General features: G+C 40.4%; 1 protein-coding gene and 1 non-coding gene across 3 annotated transcripts in view; both read left to right on the top strand.

The window, feature by feature from the left end:
* Positions 1-23,295, top strand: part of Nfatc3 (nuclear factor of activated T cells 3) — an 80,564-nt gene that overhangs the window by 25,208 nt on the left and 32,061 nt on the right. For both annotated transcript variants that reach the window (XM_008834065.3, XM_008834074.3), the window contains exons 3-6: positions 1,532-1,694; positions 12,298-12,497; positions 15,313-15,485; positions 18,356-18,496. In XM_008834065.3, the coding sequence (XP_008832287.1) occupies positions 1,532-1,694; positions 12,298-12,497; positions 15,313-15,485; positions 18,356-18,496 (677 nt within the window). The remainder of the gene's footprint in view (positions 1-1,531; positions 1,695-12,297; positions 12,498-15,312; positions 15,486-18,355; positions 18,497-23,295) is intronic.
* Positions 8,847-9,009, top strand: LOC115070547. The gene has a single exon (XR_003849706.1). It is a non-coding gene; the product is annotated as a U1 spliceosomal RNA (small nuclear RNA).

The following is a 23,295-nucleotide window of genomic DNA, read 5'->3' as shown; positions in this document are numbered from 1 at the left end:
CTGAGCTACATCCCTAACCCTTGATAATGGTGGGGTTTTATTTTTGTTTTTGTTTTTGTTTTTTGAGACAGGTCTCCCTGTAGCTCCAGCTGTCCTGGTACTCACTAGGTAGATGAGACTGGCCTCAAGATCCAAGTGCTAGGCATGGGTCACCACACCCAGCCAATAATGTTATTTTTAAAACTTTATTTTCCCCGGGCGTGGTGGTGCACCCCTTTATTCCCAGCACTTGGGAGGCAGAGGCAGGCAGATCTGTGAGTTCCAGGACAGCTGGGGCTATGGGGAGACCCTATCTCAAAAAGACAAAAAAAAAATTTTTTTTTTAATTTTATGTGTGTGAGTGTATTGCCTGAATGTTTGTTAAGTGCACCTGTATCTTTTGCTTGCTTTTATAATTAGAGACTTAGCTGAGAAATACAATTTTACAAATAGCTAGTTTATCTTTTAAAAACAGGGTAGGGGTGGAGTGGGGAGGTGGATCCTAAAAGCATATACAGTAGATTTTTAGTAGAATTATGTATTCATTAGAAAGAATGATTTGTGGGACTGGAGAGATGACTCAGCGGTTAAGAGCACTGACTGCTCTTGCAGAGGACTCAGGTTCGATTCCCAGCACCCCCATGACGGCTGTGAACCGTCCTTAATTCCAGTTCCAGGGGAATCCGAAGCCCTCTTCTGACCTCTGAGGCATTGCATGACATGGGTGCACTCACATGCAGGCAACACACTCATACACATAAAATAAAAATAAAATATTAAAAAGAAAAAAAAGAAAGAGTGATTTATGGGGCTGGAGAGATGGCTCAACGGTTAAGAATGCTGAATTCTTGCAGAAGACCCGGGTTCAGATCCCAGCACCCACATGGCAGCTAACAACTGCCTGTAACTCCAGTTCTAGGGGATCCGACTCCCTCTCTTGTCCTCCGCAGGCATTGCCTGCACTTACCCATGTGCAGGCAATACATGCATATACATAAAAAAAAATAAAAATAATAAATTCTTTTTAAAAGGTGCTTTATTAAATACCTACCATAATCAGGGTTTTCTGTCTTTTTTTTTTTTTTTTTTTTTGAGACAGGGTCTCTCTGTAGCCCCAGCTGGTCTGGAACTCCCTATTTAGAGCAGATTGGACTTGAACGTACAGAGATCTGCCTGCCTCTGCCTCCACCTCTCTAGTGCTGGGATTAAAAGCATGTGCCACCATGCCCGGCTGAGAATCAGATTTTTTTTGGGGGTGGGGGAGGGTCTTTTTAAGACAGGGTCTCCCTGTAGCCTCGGCTGGCCTGGAACTCACTATGTAGACCAGGCTGGCCTTGAACTCAACAGAGATCCGCCTGCCTCTGCCTCCACAGTGCTGGGATTAAAGGCGTGCGCCACCAGGCCTGGCCAAGAATCAATTTTAAACTAAGTGAAGTTTATTTTTGAATACCTTATTTCAAAATCACAGGAGAAAATGTTGGTTCTGGCAAAGAAACACTTTGAATCATTGCTTGGCATTGATGGTGAAATTCTTTGTGTGTTTTGTTTATAGCACATCTTCATTACCTCCATTAGACTGGCCTTTACCAACTCACTTTGGACAATGTGAATTGAAAATAGAAGTGCAACCTAAAACTCATCATCGTGCCCATTATGAAACTGAAGGTAGTCGAGGGGCAGTAAAAGCCTCTACTGGTGGACATCCTGTTGTGAAGGTATGAGACTTTGGGGTTTTGTTTTGATACTATATCTATGTTAATGATTATATGAGTCTATTCATTTAGCTACTACTAAGCCCAGAGAGAGAAAATTCAAATCTGGATAACTTCTATATTGTGTGCTTGTTGATTTAGTTGTTCGTTTGCATTCAGTAACAGTCTTAAGTATCTTGGGGACTGGAGAGATGGCTCCTGGGGACTGGAGAGATGCCTCTGTGCTTAAGAACACTTGTTGCTGTTGCAGAAGACCCAAGTTCAGTTCCCAACACCCATGTCAAACAGCTCATAACTGCCTGTAATTCCAGCTCCAGGATTTGATGCTCTCTTCTGGTCTCCATGGGCACACACAACACACACACGCACACAAATAAAAATTTAAATAAGTTTTAAAAAGCTATCTTCCTGACCAACTTTTCAGCTAGCAAAAGAAGACTGTGGTGGTCAAATAGCTGTTTTTCTGATTTAAAAAAGAGTATATTGCCAGGTGTGGTAGCGCATGCCTTTAATCCCAGCACTCGAGAGGCAGAGGCAGGCAGATCTCTGTGGGTTCGAGGCCAGCCTGGTCTACATAGTTCCCAGGACAGCTGGGGCTACAGGGACCCAAAAATGATGTCCCCATATTAATGGTGCTATTTTATTTATTTTTATATTTGTAAACATAGTACATGCAGCCGGGCATGGTGGTGCACACCTTTAATCTCAGCATGAGGGAGGCAGATTTGTGAGTTCAAGGCCAGCCTGGGCTACATAGTGAGTTCCAGGACAGCTGGGGCTACAGGGAGACCCTGTCTCAAAAAGACAAAATAAATCAATAAATATAGTACATGCTCATTTAAACTTTAATACAGGGGTCAATAAGGATGAGGACTTGATTTCAAATTTCAAATCCCTAGCACTTACTTAAAAAGCCAGACATGGCTACATGTGCCTGTAAGCTCCAGCACTGTGAGGGTGAGAGTAGAAATAGACTGAACTTGACAGTTAGCTAGCTAGCCAGTCAGCCTAGCCTAGCTAGAAGAGTCAGTTTCCAGTGCAATGAGAGACCTGTCTCAAGGCAGTAAGGCAGAGAGCAATAGAGAAAAATATCTAGGGTCCTTCTCTGGCACATTCACATGTATGCACCATATATAAATACACACACACATACATTTAAGTAATGCAGAAAAATATAAAGAGTAATGCAGCAGATTGCCCCAGATTTGTCACCCTGAAAAATAAGCAGTATTTGATAATATTTTATTAATGTTTCAGATCTCTCTCAACTCTTTATATATTTAATGGAAGACTAGATGGTTGACTAGAAAGATGGATTAATTTTAATTTTTTACTGAATTTCTGTATTTCATACAGAAAATCATCTTTATACCCCCCTTCCTTTGGTACCCTCCCATAGCCCCCCATCCCCCGGGAGTTCATACATTCTGTCATTTGTGTTAAGACCTATCATGTCAAGTTAGTGTCCCCAGATGTCCCTCAGTGCGGGTTCATTCACTGGGATCTAGTCAGCCCATCTAGAGTCCCTCCCTTTAAGAAGATCATCTCTTCCTTGCCCAGCAGTAATCAGCTGCCAATAATTCTTCAACTAATATTGGGGCCTGCTGCTCATTTCCACAGTTCTATGCTGGGTTTTTGTCTGCTTAAGGTTGCATGGGTCTTGTAACACCATTGCTGTAAGTTTGTATGAGAAGAGTCCCAGGAGCCTTAGGACTATTTCTATATGGTCAAGCACCTCCTCCCTGGCTCTTATAATCTTTCTGCCCCCTCTTCCACAATGGTTCCTGAGCCCTGGGTGGGTGGATTTTGATATAGGAGTCCTGTCCAAGGGCACCCACACTCTGCAGGCTCTTAACTCTTTGCGTTTTGGCCATTTGTGACCTTTTGCTTTCCTGGCCCTCTGTTGCGTGAGGGAACTTCATTGATGAGAATTGAAAGATGCATTAGTGTTCTCTTCATCTCTTGTTCTATGTTCTGTGAGCCTTAGGTGTAGAGGTTGCATTCTAGATGTACACTTAGACTTGGGCAGTTCACAGACAATCTGTGTGTGACCAGTTGTGCAACTGTAATTATCATGTCTCTTGAAAAAGAAGCTTCTTTGATGGGTGATGACTGGGATACTTGTCTGTAGATTTAAGGATCCATATTACATTTGTCTAGGGATGTGACAGCCTTGGAGTTTTTTCTAAGATCTATGACCTCTCCAGCTATGTGTATTTGGCTAGGTTTACAGTACCACACAAGAGTTTCCTCCCATTGAGTGGGCTTTAAGTCCATTAGGTAGCTGTTGATTTACCCCCAAGATAAAAGTGCCACTACTGCCCCAATGTGGTTTGCTGTGCTGGTCATTGATGTGGCTTTTAGGCCTTGAAGCTGGGGTTGGACTATAGATTGATGTTCTCCCTTAGCAGCTTGCATACTGCTCTCCAAAACTGAGAGCTAGCCTTCAGGGGAGGTAGCTTCCAGGTCAGTCCCAGCTCTGTTGCTCCAAATCCTGTGGCCAAAGTATGTCCTGTCTTCAGCAATAGGGTTGTACCATCAAGTTATGTGAGGCAATCAAGGACTGTGGCAATAGCCTGTGTAATTTTGGGAATCTTTCTGACTATCCTGGCCAACAACTTAAAGGAAGGTTTCTCCTGCTGTCACTGTTTCTTGTTATGTGGTCTTCAGCTATACTCATGGACTCATGTAGGGGTATTGTTGTGTGTAATTTTTCAGTAGGCTTTTGGACTAATAAAATTCCCTCTGGTTTTTTTATGCCAGCTAGGCACAATTTATGTCTACTCTTTCCCTATCTTTTTTTTTTATTATTTATTATTTTTATTTTATGTGTATGCATGTATTGCCTGCATGTAGGTAAGTGCACCCATGTCATGCAATGCCCGAGGAGGTCAGAAAGAGGCGGTTGGATCCCCTGGGACTGGAGTTATGGACAGTTGTTAGCTGCCATGTGGGTGCTGGGATTCGAACCCGCGTCTTCTGCAAGAACAACCAGTGTTCTTAACCGCTGAGCCATCTCTCCAGCCCCTTCTCTCCCTATCTTATCCTTCCTTCCCACCCTCTCCACTTAAAGCGTCCCCATTTTCCCCATTTCTCCCTTGATAATTCCTATATGCTATGGTCCTACCTCTTTTGAGCTCCTTCTTCCCCTTTCTTCCCATAGGTCTTTGTGTAACCCTCCTTCTTCCCCTCCCTTTAACTACCCCCTTTTTACCCATTTATCCCTTAGTAACACCTGTCTCCTACTATTCTCTCTTAGGTAAAGGTAGATTAAGTTTTTTAAGGATAGTGAGTCTACTTTCACAATATATATGAGGCGATAAATGTGGAAGGAGGAAGGATTTTTTTTTTTTTTTGGCTCAGTTTTGGAGGTTTTGGTTCACAGTTGATTGTCCCCGTTGCTTCTGGGCCTGTGATGAGGCAGTACATCATGGTGGGAGTACATGACAAAGGAAGCTCCCCTTCTAGTGGAGGTTGGAAATTGAAAATGAGAGTTGGAAAGGGCTGGTTCTCAAAATGCCCATCCCTTGGATCATGTCCCAATGACCTAATTTTTTTCTAGCTAGCCCCCAGTGCTTAAAGTTTGCCATTTCCCAATAGCACTATAGACTGGCAGTCAAGCCTTTAACAAATAGGCCTTTGGAGGACACTTATCTAAACCATTACAGATAGAATTATACTGAACATTTTGTAATTAAATATTTATTTGGGGGGCTGGAGAGATGGACCAGTGGTTGAATGTATACTGCTTCAGGGGCTGGAGAGATGGCTCAGCGTTTAAAAACATTGGTTGTTCTTGCAGAGGACCCAGGTTCAGTTCCCACCACCCACATGGTGGGTAACAGCTGTCCCTAACTCTAGTTTCAGGGGATCCACTGCCCTCATCTGATCTCCTCAGGCATTGCATGACATGGGTGCACTTAAATTCATGCAGGTAATGCAGTCATGCACATTAAAAATAAAAATAATAAATAAAATATTTAAAAATAAATAAAGAGTTTGTACCGCTCTTCCGAAGGACCTGAGTTCAGTTCTCAGCACCTACCTCAGGTGGCTCACATCCACCTGTAACTCCAGCACTTAATGCACATGTGTAAACCCACACACATATACACATAATTTAAAATAATTTAAAAGTAATAAAATAAATTTAAAAATAATAAAATATAATTTTAGGTTTTAAATGCCCATGGAGGTCAAAAAAGGGCGTTGAATCTCCTGGAACTGGAGTTATGAATGGTTGTTAGCCACCATCTGGGTGCTAGAACCAAACCCAGGTCCTCTGCAAGAGCAACCAGTGCTCTTAACTGGTAGGCCATTTCTCCAGCCCCAGTAAACTATAATTTAAATATTTATTTTTCTTTTAACATACTAAAATAAAACTAAAATGTAATTTAATTTAAAGTATTACATAATATTTGATATATTTCAAGTATTTTTTTAAAGTTTCAAATCGTAATATTAATTTTGATTTCACTTGAATATAGCATTTAAAAAACTGAAACCAGGGCTGGAGAGATGGCTCAGCCATTAAGAGCACTGACTGCTCTTGCAGAGGACTGGGGTTCAATTCCCAGCACCCACATGGGGGCTACGAACCATCCTTAACTCCAGTTCCAGGGGAATCCGAAGCCCTCTTCTGACCTCTGCGGCATTGCACAACACGGGTGCAGTCACATACTTGCAGGCAATACACACTCATACACAATCAATAAAATAATAAATAAAATTTAAAAAAAAACAAAATAAAACTAAGAAATGCTGAATCTTAAGCCAGGGGTCATGGTTTATGCCTATAATTCCAGCATTCAAGATGCTGAGGCTAGCTGGGTGAGGTTGCGCCCGCCTTTAATCCAGCCTGGTCTACACAGTGAGTTCCAGGCCAACTGGGCCTATAGAGAGACCCTGTCTCAAAAAGACCAAAAAAAAAAAAGCTGAGGCTAGGAGGATCGATGTGGATTCAAGGTCAGTCTGGGCTATAAAGTGATGCTCTGTCTCCAATAACAACAACAGAATCCCAAAACAAACAACAAGAAGTACAAGAAGAATACAGTAACATGCATGCCAACTTTCATAGCAGCATTAATGAACCAAAATTTGAAACAACTCAAGTGGATTAATAGTTATATAAGCTTGGTTTATCTATATAGAATACTGCCACTCATTAGTAAAAAGGAATGAACTATAGATACCTGCAACAATTTGCTTCTTCCTCCATGGTGGGTTTTTTTGGGAGGGGTCTTTTTGAGACAGGGTCTCCCTGTAGCCTCAGGTGACCTAGAACTCACTATGTAGACCAGGCTAGCCTCAATCTCACAGATCCATCTGCTTCTTCTTTCTGAGTGTTGGGATTAAAGGCGTGCTCCACCATACATGGCTTAGTGATGATGTCTTTATATGACATTGTTATGTGTACATTTTCACTTTTTTTTGTTCTGTCAAATTTCTACTTTTAAGTGATTCATATTATGGAAATTTAATTTTGTATTTTCAATGTCTCTACAATGTTTCTTGTGTATTCATATTTCTGATATATTCAGCCTTCCCAAGTAATTTATCAGAACTGATAATGGAACCGCAGTTATTAAAGTGGCTTTAGTGACCTTCAGGCTTTAACCCTCCAGCTTAAGTTAAACTAAGCAGGCACAGATCTTTGCTATGGAAACAGTATAGAAACATAATAAACAGCTTTGTTCTAGGTAGCAGAATAGAAGCGTGAATAGAAGTGTACTGATAGTAGAGGAAAAGTTTTGGAGAGTAGTGTTAACAGTAGTAATTTGCTGATAACCTATAACATAAATGTTCTTTATGGAATGGGATGGAATAGGATGATAACTAGTTTATTCTTCCTTTAAAATCCCTGAGCTGCAAAGGAGTAGTCCTTTTTTTCTTAATGCTATATTATGTGTACTTAAGCAAATGTTGGCAGAAATATGTGTTATGAAATGTATTTATATATCTCTTTGAAATCTTATATGTGTGATTACCTTCTCACAACAGTAGTTTATTTTACCACTGTGAAAAGGACAGGTGGCTTATGTCTTTGCCAAGCTGGTATAAATATGAGTCATCTAATATGACTAAGAATTCTTTGGTATATGGTGCTTATCCATTTGTTATGTGATATCTGATACATTGTTGCTAAAATTCCTTTCCTGGGGGAGATGTAAACATCTACCCCCTCCTCCTACAATCCCAGTAACAAACTGAGATATGATTCCACCAAAGTTCACTCTGGGGAACTAATGATATATTAGGCTTGCTTACAAAGCAATGAGTGAGGACAGGCAGGAATGTGGGTGACCTTTAAGTAGACACACTGAAAATTCTGTACCCAGCATGGATGATGACTCCACTATGGCTGTGTAGATGGACCCCCATCCCTTAGTCCTTTTCCTGCATACATGCTCTAGCCCCTTCCTGAGGCAATGTGCAGTTAGGGCAGAATTGTAACTGGTTGGGAAGAATGACTTGATACTCAGGTAAGAGTTCTATGACTCTTGCTTTTCCTTCTATGAGAGAACATCATATTCTATGAAAGACTGTCAACAGTCAACCAGCCCAAACAAGCACAGGCATAACTGAATAATGGATTTTGCTGGCTTGATAGATTGATATAGGAATGAAGTACAACTTTCTTACAGAGGCATTTTGGACCAAAAGTAGGAATGAAGTTTTCTGAGAGATATCTCTCTGAAGCACATAAACTTCTAAATGCAACTAATCACCATCCCAAAGAAGAGGAGGCATGGCAAGAAAGCTTCATACTTTTACCTGCTGGAGGATAGAAGTAGACTGAGTTTTTCTAGGGACTAACATTTACAGGATACTAGAGTAGTATCAAGAGAGGTAAACTCTCAGCAAAGCACTCTTAAATGACCCAAGGTGGGATAACATTGGCAAAGAGCTATCTTGAAACTCAGAATCAAACATCAAGAAGATAGGTGCTAATCACAGAACAATCTTCCAGTGATTTCAAGGCTAGAGACTTGCCTGTAAAGCATATACAGAGCTTCAGACTCTAGTTAGAGCCATGCCAAAGACCCCATATCCTGAAAAGAAAAAAATTGTTCCCTCAAAGCCTTTGAAGCCAATGATTTATCAACCTGAAGCTTCAGTAAAGTTCAGGCATACCTTAAGAATTATGACTTAGCAGTACTTACCTTACAGGGGGAGACACCATGTTCAAGAAGGTGGTTTTCCCAGGGTAAGGCTTACATATTGCACCATAGATGCACTCACCCTGTTATTTCCCCAAATGAGGGAACCTCAGCTGCGTAATTTGTAGCATGCATGACTGTGTTAACACTCTTCCCTTAATAAAAGAAAAAATGACTTAGCCAGAGACACACTTTGTTGTCTTTAAAGATAGGTCTCAAGCTGTAGCTTAGGCTGACCTGGAACTCATAATATAGCCCAGGCTTGAAACTTGCAGAGATCCTCCTGTCTCCTGAGTGCTGGAATTATAGACATGAACCACTACACCCAGCTAAGAGAAACACTTTTGAAAAGTTAATATTTTTTGCTTCAGTCTCTAGAGATTTTTGTTTCTATTTTGTTTCCAAAAGACAAAATGTGTAGTATACAACAAATAAATGAAGACACACACATATTACCCACCTTAAAGAGAGAAAAATATCAATGTCAGTAAGGCCCAGAGATGATTTAGATTAGAGTTACTGGAAAGAGGCTTCAGAATAACTAAAATAAAAATGCAAAATTTGGAGGCTGAAGAGATAGCTCAGCAGTTAAGAGTACTTGCTGCTCTTGGAAAGGACCTGGGTTCAGTTCCCAACATCCACAGGGTGGCTAAAAACTGCCTATAATTCCAGTCCCAGGGGATCCAACACCCTCTTCTAACTACTGCAGGCTCCTGCACACATGTGGTACACATAAACTCAGACACATACACATGCAGAAAAACATGGGCTAGAGATGATGGCTCAGCAGTTAAGAGCACTGACTGCTCTTGCAGAGGACCCTGGTTCAAATCCCAGCACCCACATGGCAGCTAACAACCATCCTAATCTCCAGCTCTAGGGTCCCTGACACCCTGTTCTTACCTCCGAAGGCATTGTACGACATGGGTGCACTTATATGCATACAGGCAGTATGCTTATACACATAAAATAAAAATAAATATTTTTTGAAAAAAACAAATATAAAATATCTTGAAATTTTACTTTTAGTATTTTATTTATTTTTTATTTTATGTGTATGAAATTTTGTGTGCTGAGCCGTATTTCCAGTCCAAAATAAATATTTTTTAAAATGCTCTTTTTCCCAAAAAAGGGGTGGGGGTGGATTCCATATGTGAATAGAGGAGTTGAGGGCTCTTTTTTTTCGTTTGTTTGTTTTTAATTTTTGTCTTTTTGAGACAGGGTCTCCCTGTAGCCCCAGCTGGCCTAGAACTCACTAAGTAGACCAGGCGGACCTTGAACTGACAGAGATCCACCTGCCTCTGCCTCCCGAGTGCTGGGATTAAAGGCGTGCACCACTAACGCCCAGCTCTTTTTTTTTTTTTTTAATTATTTTACATTTATTTATTTAGTGTATATACATGTGAGGCTCAGAGGACAGTTTTTGGGAGTTTTGTTCCTCTACCAACTGGGTCTGGGGATGGAACTCAGACCATCAGGCTTGCCTTTACTTAATGAGCCATCTCCTCAGCCCAAGAGTGTTTTTTTGTTTTGTTTTGTTTTTGGTCTTTTTGAGACAGGGTTTCCCTGTAGCCCCAGCTGACCTGGAACTCAAAATGTAGACTAAGCTGGCCTAGAACTCACCTCTGCCTCCCAAGTGCTGGGATCAAAGGCATGCAACACTACCCCTGGCCTTTTTTTTTTTTTAAGTCAGAAGAAGCCAAGTGTGGTGGCTCATGCACTGGAGTGGGAGGTTGATACAGGAGGGATTATGAGTTCTCAAGACTAGCCTGGTCTACATAGTAAGACCTTGTCTGTAAAAAATACATACAAAAATAAATGTAAAAAACACTGGGGCTGGAAAGATTGGCTCATCGGATGAGAGCATTAGTTGCATTTGCAGAGGACCCAGGTTCCCTTCCCAGGACCCACATGGCTGCTAGCAGCAGTCTGTAACTCCAGTTCCAGGAGATCTGATGCCCTCTTCTGACCTCTATGGATATTGCATGCAGTGGTGCACTTCAGAGGTCAGAAGAGGGTATCAGATACCCTGGAACTGAAGATTAAGATGGTTGTTAGTTGCCATATGGGTGCTGGGATTTGAACTAGGGTCCTCTCAAGAGCAGTCAGTGCTCTTAACTGCTGAGCCATCTCTAGCCCATATTGTGTGTGTGTGTGTGTATGCATGCACACATGTGTATGGAGGCCCAAAGATAATCTTGGATGTTGTTATTCAGGTGCTGTATTAGGCTAGTCTGGCTGGCCATCCAGCTCCTGAGATCTGCCTGTCTCTGCTTCCTAGATGCTATAGTCTTATTATCAGAGCACTAACTAAATATAGTTAGGGTCTTTGAACATGATCAAGATCCAGTTCTCTAGGCCTGTGCCGTAATTGTCTATCCTCTCCCCCCTCTAAGGTATGTTGAACTTATTTAAGCAAGCACTTAACTTGGTAAGAGTCAGCCTAGAAAGCCTATCTCCTATAAGAGCAATTCAGACATCACCTTTGAGTTATTGTAGCTTTACTTAGATTGTTGGGAGTTGTCCTGTTGGTACATGGGTCAGAAGTCAACCAAAGGTTTGAGCAGAGTTTATGTGTTTGATTTGGAGTTCCCTTCTTCCATATCTGACATTATTCATTCCGGGATTTCTCCCTCATTTCTTAGATTTTATGGTTTGCCCAAACTCTATTCTTGTTCTTCAAGGTCCTAAATTCAGACTAGATTTACTAGGGGAGTTTTAGCTGCTCTCTGTAAGCTGTGGACTAATGGTTTATTTTCAGGTTAAAGCCATAAAGCCTTGAAGCTCACATTTTACTCTTTCCGTCTTACATTTGTCAACTTTCCTTGAAGATAGGCTTAGTTATCTGCGTGAGGATTGATTAGATACATGCCACTCAACTATCAGAGTCTGAGTACTATTGAGACATGGTCTCATATAACCCAAACTAGCCTCAAACTCATTATTGTAGCCAGAACTGGCCTTGAAATTCTGATCCTCCTGCATCTGCCTCCCAAGTGATGGGGTTATAGACATGCACCACCATACCTGGTTTGTACACTTATTGGGGCTCTATTTCTTTTAAGCGACTTTTTTTCTGGACTTTTTGAGACAGCCTATAGCCCCAGCTTGCCTGGAACTCGCTCTGTAGACTAGGCTGGCCTTGAACTCACAGAGATACAACTGCCTCTGCTTCCAGAGTGCTGAGATTAAGGGTATGCTCCACTCCACCCAGCCTTGATTCAGATATTTGTCTGCCTTTTCCCCAACCCTCCACACCTCCACATCCTTTTGTAATGTGTTCCAGTATTTAACTATAAACATTTGGAAGGCTTTTTATGGTTTGCTTTTTGTTGTCTAATTAAATGCTATTTTATGTATCAATAGTCTGTGATTTGAATATATACATTTTATTGTTATTAAAAATGTGTGGATAATGAATCCTGCCTCTCTGTGTTTCTGTTTAGCTCCTGGGCTATAATGAAAAACCAATAAATCTACAGATGTTTATTGGAACAGCAGATGATCGGTATTTGCGACCTCACGCATTTTACCAGGTGCATCGAATCACTGGAAAGACAGTTGCTACTGCAAGTCAAGAGATAATAATTGCCAGTACAAAAGTTCTGGAAATTCCACTTCTTCCTGAAAATAATATGTCAGCCAGGTATCTGAAACAACTTCCAGAAAAATACGATTTTTTTTTTTTTTTTTTGAGACAGGGTTTCCCTATAGCCTCAGCTGCCTATAATTCGATATGTAGATCAGGCTGGCCTTGAACTGAGAGATCTACCTGCTTCTGCCTCCCCAGTGCTGGGATTAAAGGCATGCACCACCACGCCTGGCCCAGTCTGGGCTACAGTGTGAGACCCTTATTTTGTCAAAAAACAAAAATAAGAAGTAGTTTCAAACAAAATTTAGTACACATTTTCATTGCTAAATAAGACTATTTTTGTGGGCCTGCATACACTTTTTTTTGCATTTCTTAACTTTTAGGACTCATATCTTTTTTTTTCTTTTTTTTTTTTTTAAGATAAGGTCTCACAGTGTAACTGTGGAACTATAGGCCAGTTCTACTGGCCTGAAACTCTGTGTAGACTAGACAGGCCTGCCTCTGCCTTCTGAGTGTTGGGATTAAAGGTATGTGCCATCATGCCTGGCCCTTTGTTTTATTTTGTTTAATTTTTTTAATGCTAAAATTCATTTAAAATATTTTTATTGAGTTTTTGTGCATTTCATATACTAGATCTTAATCAAATTTAGACCCCTTCCCCAATCTGCACCCCTCTCCCCACACCCTCACTGGATTTCATGCACTCTTTCTTGTCATATGTTAAGTCCTATCCAGTCAAGCATTTGTATCCAGATGTCCCTTAGTACAAGTTCATCCACAGGAGTCTAGTCAGCCTGTCTAGAGTCATTCCATTAAAGAAGATCTACTCTCCCTCACCCAGCAGTAATCAGTTGCCAATAGTTCTTCAGCTAGGGTTGGGACCTGCTGTTCATTTCCCTTGTTCTATGCTGGATTTTTGTCTGATTGAGTCAGCATGGGTCTTGTGCTGGCTGTCACCATTGTTGCAAGTTCATATGAGCAAGTTCCAGTGGCCTGAAAGCCTCTATTTCCTTATGTTCATGCATGAACCCTGGCTTACAATCTTTCTGCCCCATCTTCTGCAATGGTTCCTGAATCCTGGATGGTGAGGTTTAGTATGGGAGTCCTATCCAGGGACATGGACTCTGTAGTCTCTTTTTCTCTTAAACTTAGCCAGTTGTGGCCTTCTGTGTGCATCACACTTTGTTGTATGAACCTTCACTGTAGAGAGTTGAGGGATATATTAGTATTCTCTCTATTCCCTGTCCTGCTATGTTCCATGAGCCTTAGGTATAGAATTTCCACTGTAGATGTATCACTTAAGGCTGAACATCTCTCAGATATATATTTTCTGTGTGTGACCAGTTGTGGAACTCTATAATCGCCTCCATTTCTTGCAAAAAGAAGCTGCTTCTTTGATGAGTGGTGTATGGAATACTTGTCTGTGATTATAAGGTTCCTTTTTTTTTTTGTTTTTTGTCTTTCTGAGACAGGGTCTCCTGTAGCCCCAGCTGGCCTGGCACTAGTTATATAAACCAGGCTGGCCTTGAACTCACAGAGATCCACCTGCCTCTGCCTCCCAAGTGCTGGGATTAATGGCATGCATCACCATGCCTGGCAAAGATCCATATTTAGTATATAGTAAATTCCATTTGTCTAAAGGTATGACAGAGATAGGGTTTTCTCTAGGATCTATCACCTCTCCAGCCATGTGTATTTGGCTATTTATGGTGCTACCCATGAGTTCCCTCCCATTGAGAGGGCTTTAAGTCCAATTAGATAGCTGTTGATTACCCTCTAGATACAAGAGCTCTAGTACTACACCAATAGGGATAGTTTGTTATGTCTGCTGTTGTGCTTATTAGGCTTTGGACCTGGGTTAAACCATTGATTGATTTTTCTTCCTTAGCTGCTTGCATAGTGTCCTAGAATTATGAGAGCTAGTCTTCAGAGAGAAAGCTTCCAGGTTAGTTCCAGCTCTATTGCTCCAAGTCCTGTGTCCGAAGTATGTCGTATCTTTAGCAATAAGGTCTTATCTTCAAGGGCTGTGGCAACAGCCTGTGTTATTTTGGGAGTCTCTTGGGCTACCCTAACCAGCAACTTAAAGGGAAATTTCTCCTGCGTGGTACTGTGTTCCTTGTTGTATGGCCTTCATGCACACATAGGCCAATTCTACTGGTCTGAAACTATGGAGACTAGACTGGTGTGCCTCTGCCTCCTGAGTGCTGGGATTAGTGTGTGCCACCATGCCTGGCCCTTTGTAATCACTTTCTTTTTTACTTCAAAATCTTTTTTTATGTGTATGAGTGTTTTTTTTCTGCATGTATGTGAGTACACCTGTGCATGCAATGCCCATGAAGGCCAGAAGAGGGCATCAGATTCCCCTGAACTGGAGTTACAGACAGTTGTTAGCCACCATATATGGGTACTAACAACTGATCTTGGGGCCTCTGGAAGAGCAGTAAGGGATTTTAATCACTAAGCCATCTCTCCAACCCCTTATTTTGAGGTTTACTTATTTAGAGGCAAGGTCTCATTCTGTTGCCATGGTTGGCCTTGAATTTGAAGCAGTCTGCCTATGTGATGGGATGATAGGCAAATGCTGTTACACCCAGCTCATATATGTGCTGTTGACTTGATTTGGGGTATATAACTCTTCCTTGACAAATTTTGTTTTTGAGACAGTCTTGTATAGCTCAGGCTGACTTTGAACTCACCATGTGGTTGCTACTGACCTTGAACCCCTGATCTTCCTGCCTCTATATCTCTAGAGTGCTGTGATTATGACTTTATGCTACCTGGAAAATTGACAGTATGTCTCTGTGCATTTGAGTTGTTTAGAACCACAGTTTCTGAATAATCATATGAAAAATTTATTATTCTTTCCTAGCATTGACTGTGCAGGTATTTTGAAACTCCGAAATTCAGATATAGAACTTCGAAAAGGAGAAACCGATATTGGCAGAAAGAATACTAGAGTACGACTTGTGTTCCGTGTACACATCCCACAGCCCAATGGAAAAGTCCTTTCTCTGCAGATAGCTTCTACACCTGTTGAATGCTGTAAGTGTGCGTGTGATATTTTATAATTTTAATGTAATATTATGTGTGTTTTGATTAAAAATGTGATGTATATTAAAAGTACAGAATGAGATATAAAATCTGAGTTTTCTGGTTTGTTTTTCTGACATGGAAATAAGCTAACATATGGAGGTTTGAAAAGTACAGATTTTGGAATTAGAAAATGGCTTCTCGCTATAGTTTGAGTCTAGGCAGTTATGCAACTGTAGACAAACTCTTAGTTTTCTTCCTTTCTCCCTTTCTTCCACCTTCCTTCTTATTTTTGTCTCCTGAGGACCCAGTCATGAAGCTATGATTTTGATGCTGTTGACACTTCATCTTAGTTTCATTAAAATACCAACCTTCATTGCTTCTCGGCCTTTTGGCTAAGATCAAGTGTAGTAAAATACCATCCTTCAGCTAAATAAGAATTAAAGTGTATGTAAGTGAACTACGTGTGTGCCATGCCTTCAGAGGCCAAAAGCCTTGGGACAGTTAGCAGGTGTGACAAAATAACTGAGAATGATGTTAAAATGTTCTAATTCCTTGGACTGGATAGCTAGCACAACATTTAAGAACTTGCAGAAGATCAGGGTTCGATTCTCAGTACCCACATAGTGGCTAACAACCATCAGTAACTCCAGTTCCAGGGGATCTGACACCCACTTCTGATCTCCTTGTGCATTGCATAGCACAGGTACACTTATATACATTCAGGTTTAACACTCATACACATAAAATACAAATAAATAAAATATATTTTAAAACGTTCTAATTCCGGCTGGGTGTGTTGGCACAGGCCTTTAATCCCAGCACTTGGGAAACAGAGGCAGGTAGATCTCTGAGAGTTCAAGGTCACCCTGGTTTACATAGTGAGTTCCAGGCCAGCTGGGACAACAGGGAGACTCTGTCTCAAAAGGGCCAAAATATGTTCTAATTCCTTGATTTGGGCTCTTATTTTGTATATAGGAAGCTGAGACAAAGATAGTTCATATCTTTGTATGACTATATAGTACATATAAGGTTATTTGTCTATTAATGGACTTGTGCTTAGAGTACAATGCTTTTTGTTGTTGTTACATGGTTTGTTTCTGCTACATCCCCATAAATATACACATTTTATTTTGGAGACAGAGTCTCATGTTTCCCACATTGGCCTCCAGTTTGCTATATAGCTTAGGATGACTTTGGACTCCTGAACTTCTTCCTAAATCTCAAGTGCTGGAGTTACAGGCATGTATCACCATGCCAGATTTATGTGATTCTGTGCATGAAATCTAGGACCCAATGCATGCTAGGCAGCACTCTATCAACTGAATTATATCCTCAGTCAAACTGCATATATTCCTGATTTGTTGTCGTACTTAGTATAGAACCTCTTTGTCCCCTTTTGCCATTTGCTGAGTCAAATCAGATTCAGATACTTTATCATTTCTCAATTGAATATGGGAAATAACTAAGAAAATCTTGGTGATAGAATTCGCCGTAGAGCTAGATTTTATATTTTAAAAGGTAATTAGATATATGGTACAGAATTTATAGTGGGGGTCGGGTACACATGTATAATCCCAACACTTGGGAGGTAAAGGCTGGGAGGATCAGTAGTAGTTCAAGTGCATCTTTGACTACAGAGCAAGTTCAAGACCAGTCTGAGTTACATGAGACCGTGTCTCCAAAAGCAAAACAAAAACAGTGAAGAAAGAAAGGAAAGAAAAAGTTGGGCATGGTGATGCGTGCATGTAATGCTAGCACTTTGGAGATGGAATCAAGAGGGTCAGGAGTTCAGGGACGTTCTTGACTGCATATAGAGTTCAAGGGCAGCCTGGGATGTCTCAGACCCTGCCTCAAAAAAAAAAAAAAAATACCATACATATTTTTTCATTCTAGAAGAATGTGGCGGCTTAAAACAGGAAGTATCAGCTAAGGGTGAAACCAAAAGATACTTTATAAAGTTGGTAATTTAAGTAATGACTATGCATTAAAAAAATCAGAGTATATTCCTTGAACCCTATGAAAGTAGAGAAGAAGTCACTATAGAAATACAGCTGCTTTTTAGAAATTAAATATTAAAATGTGTATTTTATATTTCAGTTTTTTTTTGTTGTTTGTTTGTTTGTTTTGTCTTTTTGAGACAGGGTCTCCTTGTAGCCCCAGATGTCCTGGAACTCACTGTGTAGATCAGGCTGGCCTCGAACTCACAAAGATCTGCCTGCCTCTCCCAAGTGCTACGATTAAAGACATGTGCCACCACGCCCGGCTAGTTTTTTAATTATTTAGGAAATTTCCAACATAGAAGCCTGATGTATTGAGATCTAAGTATATTCTCTTGTTGGAAGGGTTACCTGTCATTCTTTACTTTGTCCTCTCTTAATTGTATATAATATGATTACATATTTTTGGACTTGATTTTTTTAATTAGATTTGTACATTTTAACAGTTTTATAGAAGGAATAAACTCAATATCTAAGTTTAAAAGGAAGTATTAGGTAAATGTATGAAAGTCAATATGAAGTTAAAGACAATAATTTCTCATTCGTCTTTGTAGTTGTAATCTAAGAAATAATTTCATGCCATTTCAGTGTATCTATATTTTTTCTAAACATCTTATTCTCTTTTTGAGACAGAGTCCCACTATGTAGCACTAGCTGGCCTAGAACTCAGAAAGATCAGCCTGCTTCTGCCTCCTGAGTGCTGGGAGGCATGCACCAGCACAACTGGTACATCCTAATTCCTTTTAACAAATTATTATTGTCTTGAATTTTAAAAGCCCAAGTGAATTAACTCCAAATTTTTCTTTTAATAGTTTGAGCTCATCTTGTATGTGTGAAATATTTTAAACTAATATTTTGTTTTTCTTAACTTTTCAAACACAGCTCAGCGATCTGCTCAAGAACTTCCTCATATTGAGAAGTACAGTATCAACAGCTGTTCTGTAAATGGAGGCCATGAAATGATTGTGACTGGATCTAATTTTCTTCCAGAATCCAAAATCATTTTTCTTGAAAAAGGACAAGGTAAATAATATAAGGTATAAGTTGACATCAGTCTAAGTGGAAAAAGATGAAGTAGATTATTTAGATGTTTTAGTCACTAAGTAGTTTTCCTAATACAATTATCTAAACTCTGGATTTTATTTATTGTAAATCCTGCAGTTATTAAGTTTACATATAAGTGTTAAGTGCTCTCTAATGATATCTTCTTTTGTTTTGGTGGTGTTTTTTTTGGTGGTGTTTTTTTGGTCTTTTTGAGACAGGGTCTCCCTATACAGGAGTGGGGCTGGCCTGGAACTCACTTTGTAGACCAGGTTGGCCTTGAACTTACAGAGACCCGCCTGCCTCTGCCTCCCAAGTGCTGGGATTAAAGGCATGTGCCACCATGCCTGTTGTCTAATGATATTTTAAAAGTGGAATTCTTGGGCTGGAAATATGACTCAGCAGTTAAGACCACTAGCTGCTCTCTGGAGAACCTGAGCTCAGTTCCCAGCACCCACATGGCAGCCAACACCCATCCTTAACTCCAGTTCTGGGATCTGGAACCCTCTTCTGGCCTCCTCAGGCACCAAGCACAGATGTATACCCTTCCACACATGCAGGGAAAACATTCATTCACAAAATAAAAATATTTTTTTTTTAATTAGAGGGGCTAGGGGGTTAAGAGCACTGGCTACACTTGCAGAATACCCAGATTCTGTTCCCAGTACCCACATAGCAGCTATCACCCACCTGTAACTCCAGTTACATAGGATCCAGCACCCTATTCTGGCCTCCATGGACATTGCACACATGTGATATACTTTATACACACAGACAAAACACTCATAATACATAAAATAAAAATGAATAAAGCCAGGTGTGGTGGCGCATGCCTTCAGTCCCAGCACTTGGGAGGCAGAGGCAGGCAGATGTCTGTGAGTTCAAGAATAGCCTTGTCTACATAGTGAGTTCCACATCAGCTGGGGCTACAGGAAGACCCTGTCTCAAAAAAGACCAAAATAATAACAATAATAATAATAATAATAATAATTTTTTTTAAATGAATAAATAAAAGGGCTGGATAAATGGCTCAGTGGTGAAGACCACTGGTTGCTCTTGCAGCAGACCTGGGTTTGAATCTCAGCATCCACATGGTTGGCTAACAACTGTCTGTAACTCCAGTTCTGGGGGATCCAACACCTTCCGTCCTCCACAGACATTGCACAATATGAGTGCACTTATATACATTCAGGCGTAACACCCATACACATAAAATAAAAATAAATTAAAAAGTTAAAAAAAAATTAATTAAAAAAAAAGGAATTCCAGCCAGGCATGATGGCACACACCTTTAATCCCAACACTGGGAGGCAGAGGCAGGGGGATTTCTGTGAGTTCCAGACCAGCTGAGGCTACAGGGAGACCCTATTTCAAAAAAGACCAAAAAAAAGGGGGGGGGACCAGAAAGAAATAAATTAAAAAAATAAAAAGAATTCCTCCAGCATTTCTACTCCTTAATATATAGTCAAAAAGTCTGAAAACAAGACTGGAGAGATGGTTCAGTGGTTAAGAGCACTGGATTCCCAGCACCCACATGGTGGCTAAAAGCCATTTTTAACTCCTGGAGATCCAAAGCCCTCTTCTGACTTCCATGGGCATTGCATGACACTGGTGCACTTATATACATGCAGGTACACACTCATACACGTAAAATAAAATATATATGTATATTTAAATATAGTCCCAGCTGACCTGAACTCACTCTGTAGACCAGGCTGGCCTTGAACTCACAAGAATCTGCCTGCCTCTACCTCCCAAGTGCTGGAATTAAAGGCATGTGCCACCACACCCTGCATGTAGGTAAGTGCACCTGTGTTGTGCAATGCCCATGGAGGTCAGAGGAAAGCATTGAATTCCCCTGAAACTAGAGTTTCATGCATACTCATAAAATACATGCATACACATAAAATAAAAATAAATAAAATATTTTTTAAAAATATGAAAACACAAAGGTGTAGGTGCAAATGTTTATGGCAGCATTATTCATAATAGCTTCCAAATGGAATTAACCAAATCCTTACCAATTGATGAGTGGATAAGCACGATGAAGTATACCCATGCTCCATACTTTCCTAGTTTCATTTCTGTTGCAGTGATAAAATACCCTGTCCAAAAAGCAGCTTAGACTCAATAAAATACATTCATTAATAATAATAATTTTTTAAAAAGTCATCTTAGGGGAGAAAGGGATTATTTGGCTTACAATTCCAGGTTACAGTCCTGCATTATGGGGGTGGTAGGTGAGAACTTGAAGCAGCTGGTCATATCTGTAGTTAAGGGCAGAAAGAAAACAAATGCATGCATGCTTGCCTGTTTCCACATCCCTCTCTACACTTACACAGTCCAAGACCCAAACCAAGGAATGATGCTGTCCATGATAGTCTTCTCACTTCAGTTAACACAGTCAAGACAAGCCTTCATGGCCATGGCCATAGGCCAACCTGATTAGACAGTCCGTCTTTGAGACTCTTCTCAGGCAATTCTAGATTGTGTCATGTTGACAAATAAAGCTAATTATCATGATGGGCATGGTGGAGCATACCTTTAATCCTAGCACTCTGGAAACAGAGACAAATGGATCTTTGTGGGTTTGAGTCCAGCCTGGGCTACATAGTGAGACCCTGTCTCAAAACAAACTAATCATCACTACCTATAGTGTAATATTTAGCCATAAAAATAAGCAAAATATTACTAATGCGTGCCATCTGATAAATCTTGAAGATACTGTGCCACTTGAAAGAAGCCAGTACAGAAGGCCACATATCATGTTTCATTTATTTATATAAGTGTTTATATAAATTTATATAAATCTTCCATTTATATAAAATATCCAGAAGAAGCTGTCCACAAAGACAGAAAGTAGATTATTGTTTGGGAGATGTTGTAGGGCAATGGAGGCAACAATATGATAAAAATGTTCTGGAATTAGTAGTGATGGTTGTGCAACTCTGTGAAGATCTAATCTGTGTTGAATTATATACTTTAAAGGAATGAAATTAACCAGGAATAGTGGTTCAAGCCTGTAATCCCAGTACTGGGGAGTTTGAAACAAAAGGGTGCCTGGAGTTTGAGGCCAATCTGGCTACATAGAGAGGCCCTGTCACCAAAAACTTAAAGAAAACATAAACAAAACAACAGGGATGTAGTTGATAAGAGTTCTATTTCAATATTTGAAATACTGCAAGAATCTTGTATTTATCAGGATATTTTATTTTATCCCTTTATTTTTTCTTAATTTTATTATTTTTATTTTATGCATATGCATGTATTACCTGCATGTAGTTAAGTGCACCTGTGTCATGCAATGCCTACAGAGGTCAGAAAAGGCTGTCAGATCCCCTGGAACTGGAGTTACAGACAGTTGTTAGCTGCCATGTGGGTGCTGGGATTTGAACCTGGGTCTTCGGCAAGAACAACCAGTGTTCTTAACCACTGAGCCATCGCTCCAGCCCCCTTTATCCCTTCTTAAGCATGTTAAACGTATCTTTTAGGGCCAGCAAGATGGCTCCTTGGGTAAAGGTGCTTGCCATGAAAGCCTGTTGCCTGAATTCAATCCCTGGAACCCACAGTGAAAGTTAAGAACCAACTCTCAAAAGTTGTCTTCTGATTTCTATACTGTGGCTTGTGCATACTTGTATTCTCACATACACACACAGTAATAATTTTTTTTAATTACTTAATTTTTTTTTTTGCAAGGTTAGTGGCACATTCTTACAGTCCCAACACTAGGAAGGCTGAAGCCAGGAGAATCATGAATTTGAGGCCAGCCTAGACTACTTAGATACTCTCTGATAAAAAAACAAAACACACACCAATTAATTCCTCTATTTATGAAAAAATGTTTTAAAAATTGTGAAATGGCCCGGGTGTGGCGGTGCATGCCTTTAATCCCAGCAGAGGCAGGTGAGATTGAGGCTAGCCTGGTCTACATAGTGAGTTCCAGGCCAGGGAGACCCTGTCTCAGAAATACTAAAAAAAGCAAAAAACAAACGAAAAAAATTGTGAAAGGGGACTGGAGAGATAGATTAGTAGTTAAGAGCACTTGCTGCTCTTGCAAAGGACTCGGGTTTGATTCCTGGCACCGACAACCAGGTGGCTCATCACCTCCTCTAACTCTGGTTCTAGGAAATCCAATAACCTTTTCTGGACTCTGGGCACTGCATGCACATGGTGCACATATAGACAAACAGATATGCATACATGTATAAATAAAAATGAATAAATTTTTAAAAAATATTTTAGGTTGGGTGTGGTAGCACTCGTCTTTAATCCCAGCACTTGGGAGGCAGAGGCAGGCAGATCTCTGTGAGTTCGAGGCCAGCCTGTTCTACATAGTGAGTTCCAGGTCAGCTGGTGCTACAGGTAGACCCTGTCTCAAAAAGACCAAAATATATGTGTATATATATATATATTTTTTTTTATTAGTTTTATGTGTATGCGTGTATTGCCTGCATGTAGGTAAGTGCACCCATGTTGTGCAATGCCCACGGAGGTCAGAAGAGGGTGTCGGATCCCCTGGGACTAGAATTACAGACAGTTGTTAGCTGCCATGTGGGTGCTAGGATTCAAACCCGGGTCTTCTGCAAGAACAACCAGTGTTCTTCACTGATGAGCCATCTCTCCAGCCCCTCTTTAGTTTTATTATTGAAAGGTTCTGTGTGTGTGTGTGTGTGTGTGTGTGTGTGTGTGTGTGTGTGGTGTTCATGTTTGTGTGTATGTTTAGGTACCTCCTTCCATTGCTTTCCACTTTTTTTTTCCTTTCCTTTTTCTTGAGATAGGAC

The sequence above is a fragment of the Nannospalax galili genome, unplaced genomic scaffold (assembly GCF_000622305.1).
Source record: "Nannospalax galili isolate Female #2095 unplaced genomic scaffold, S.galili_v1.0 scaffold410, whole genome shotgun sequence".
Classification (NCBI taxonomy): Eukaryota; Metazoa; Chordata; class Mammalia; order Rodentia; family Spalacidae; genus Nannospalax; species Nannospalax galili.
This window is presented reverse-complemented; position numbering and strand designations above follow the sequence as displayed.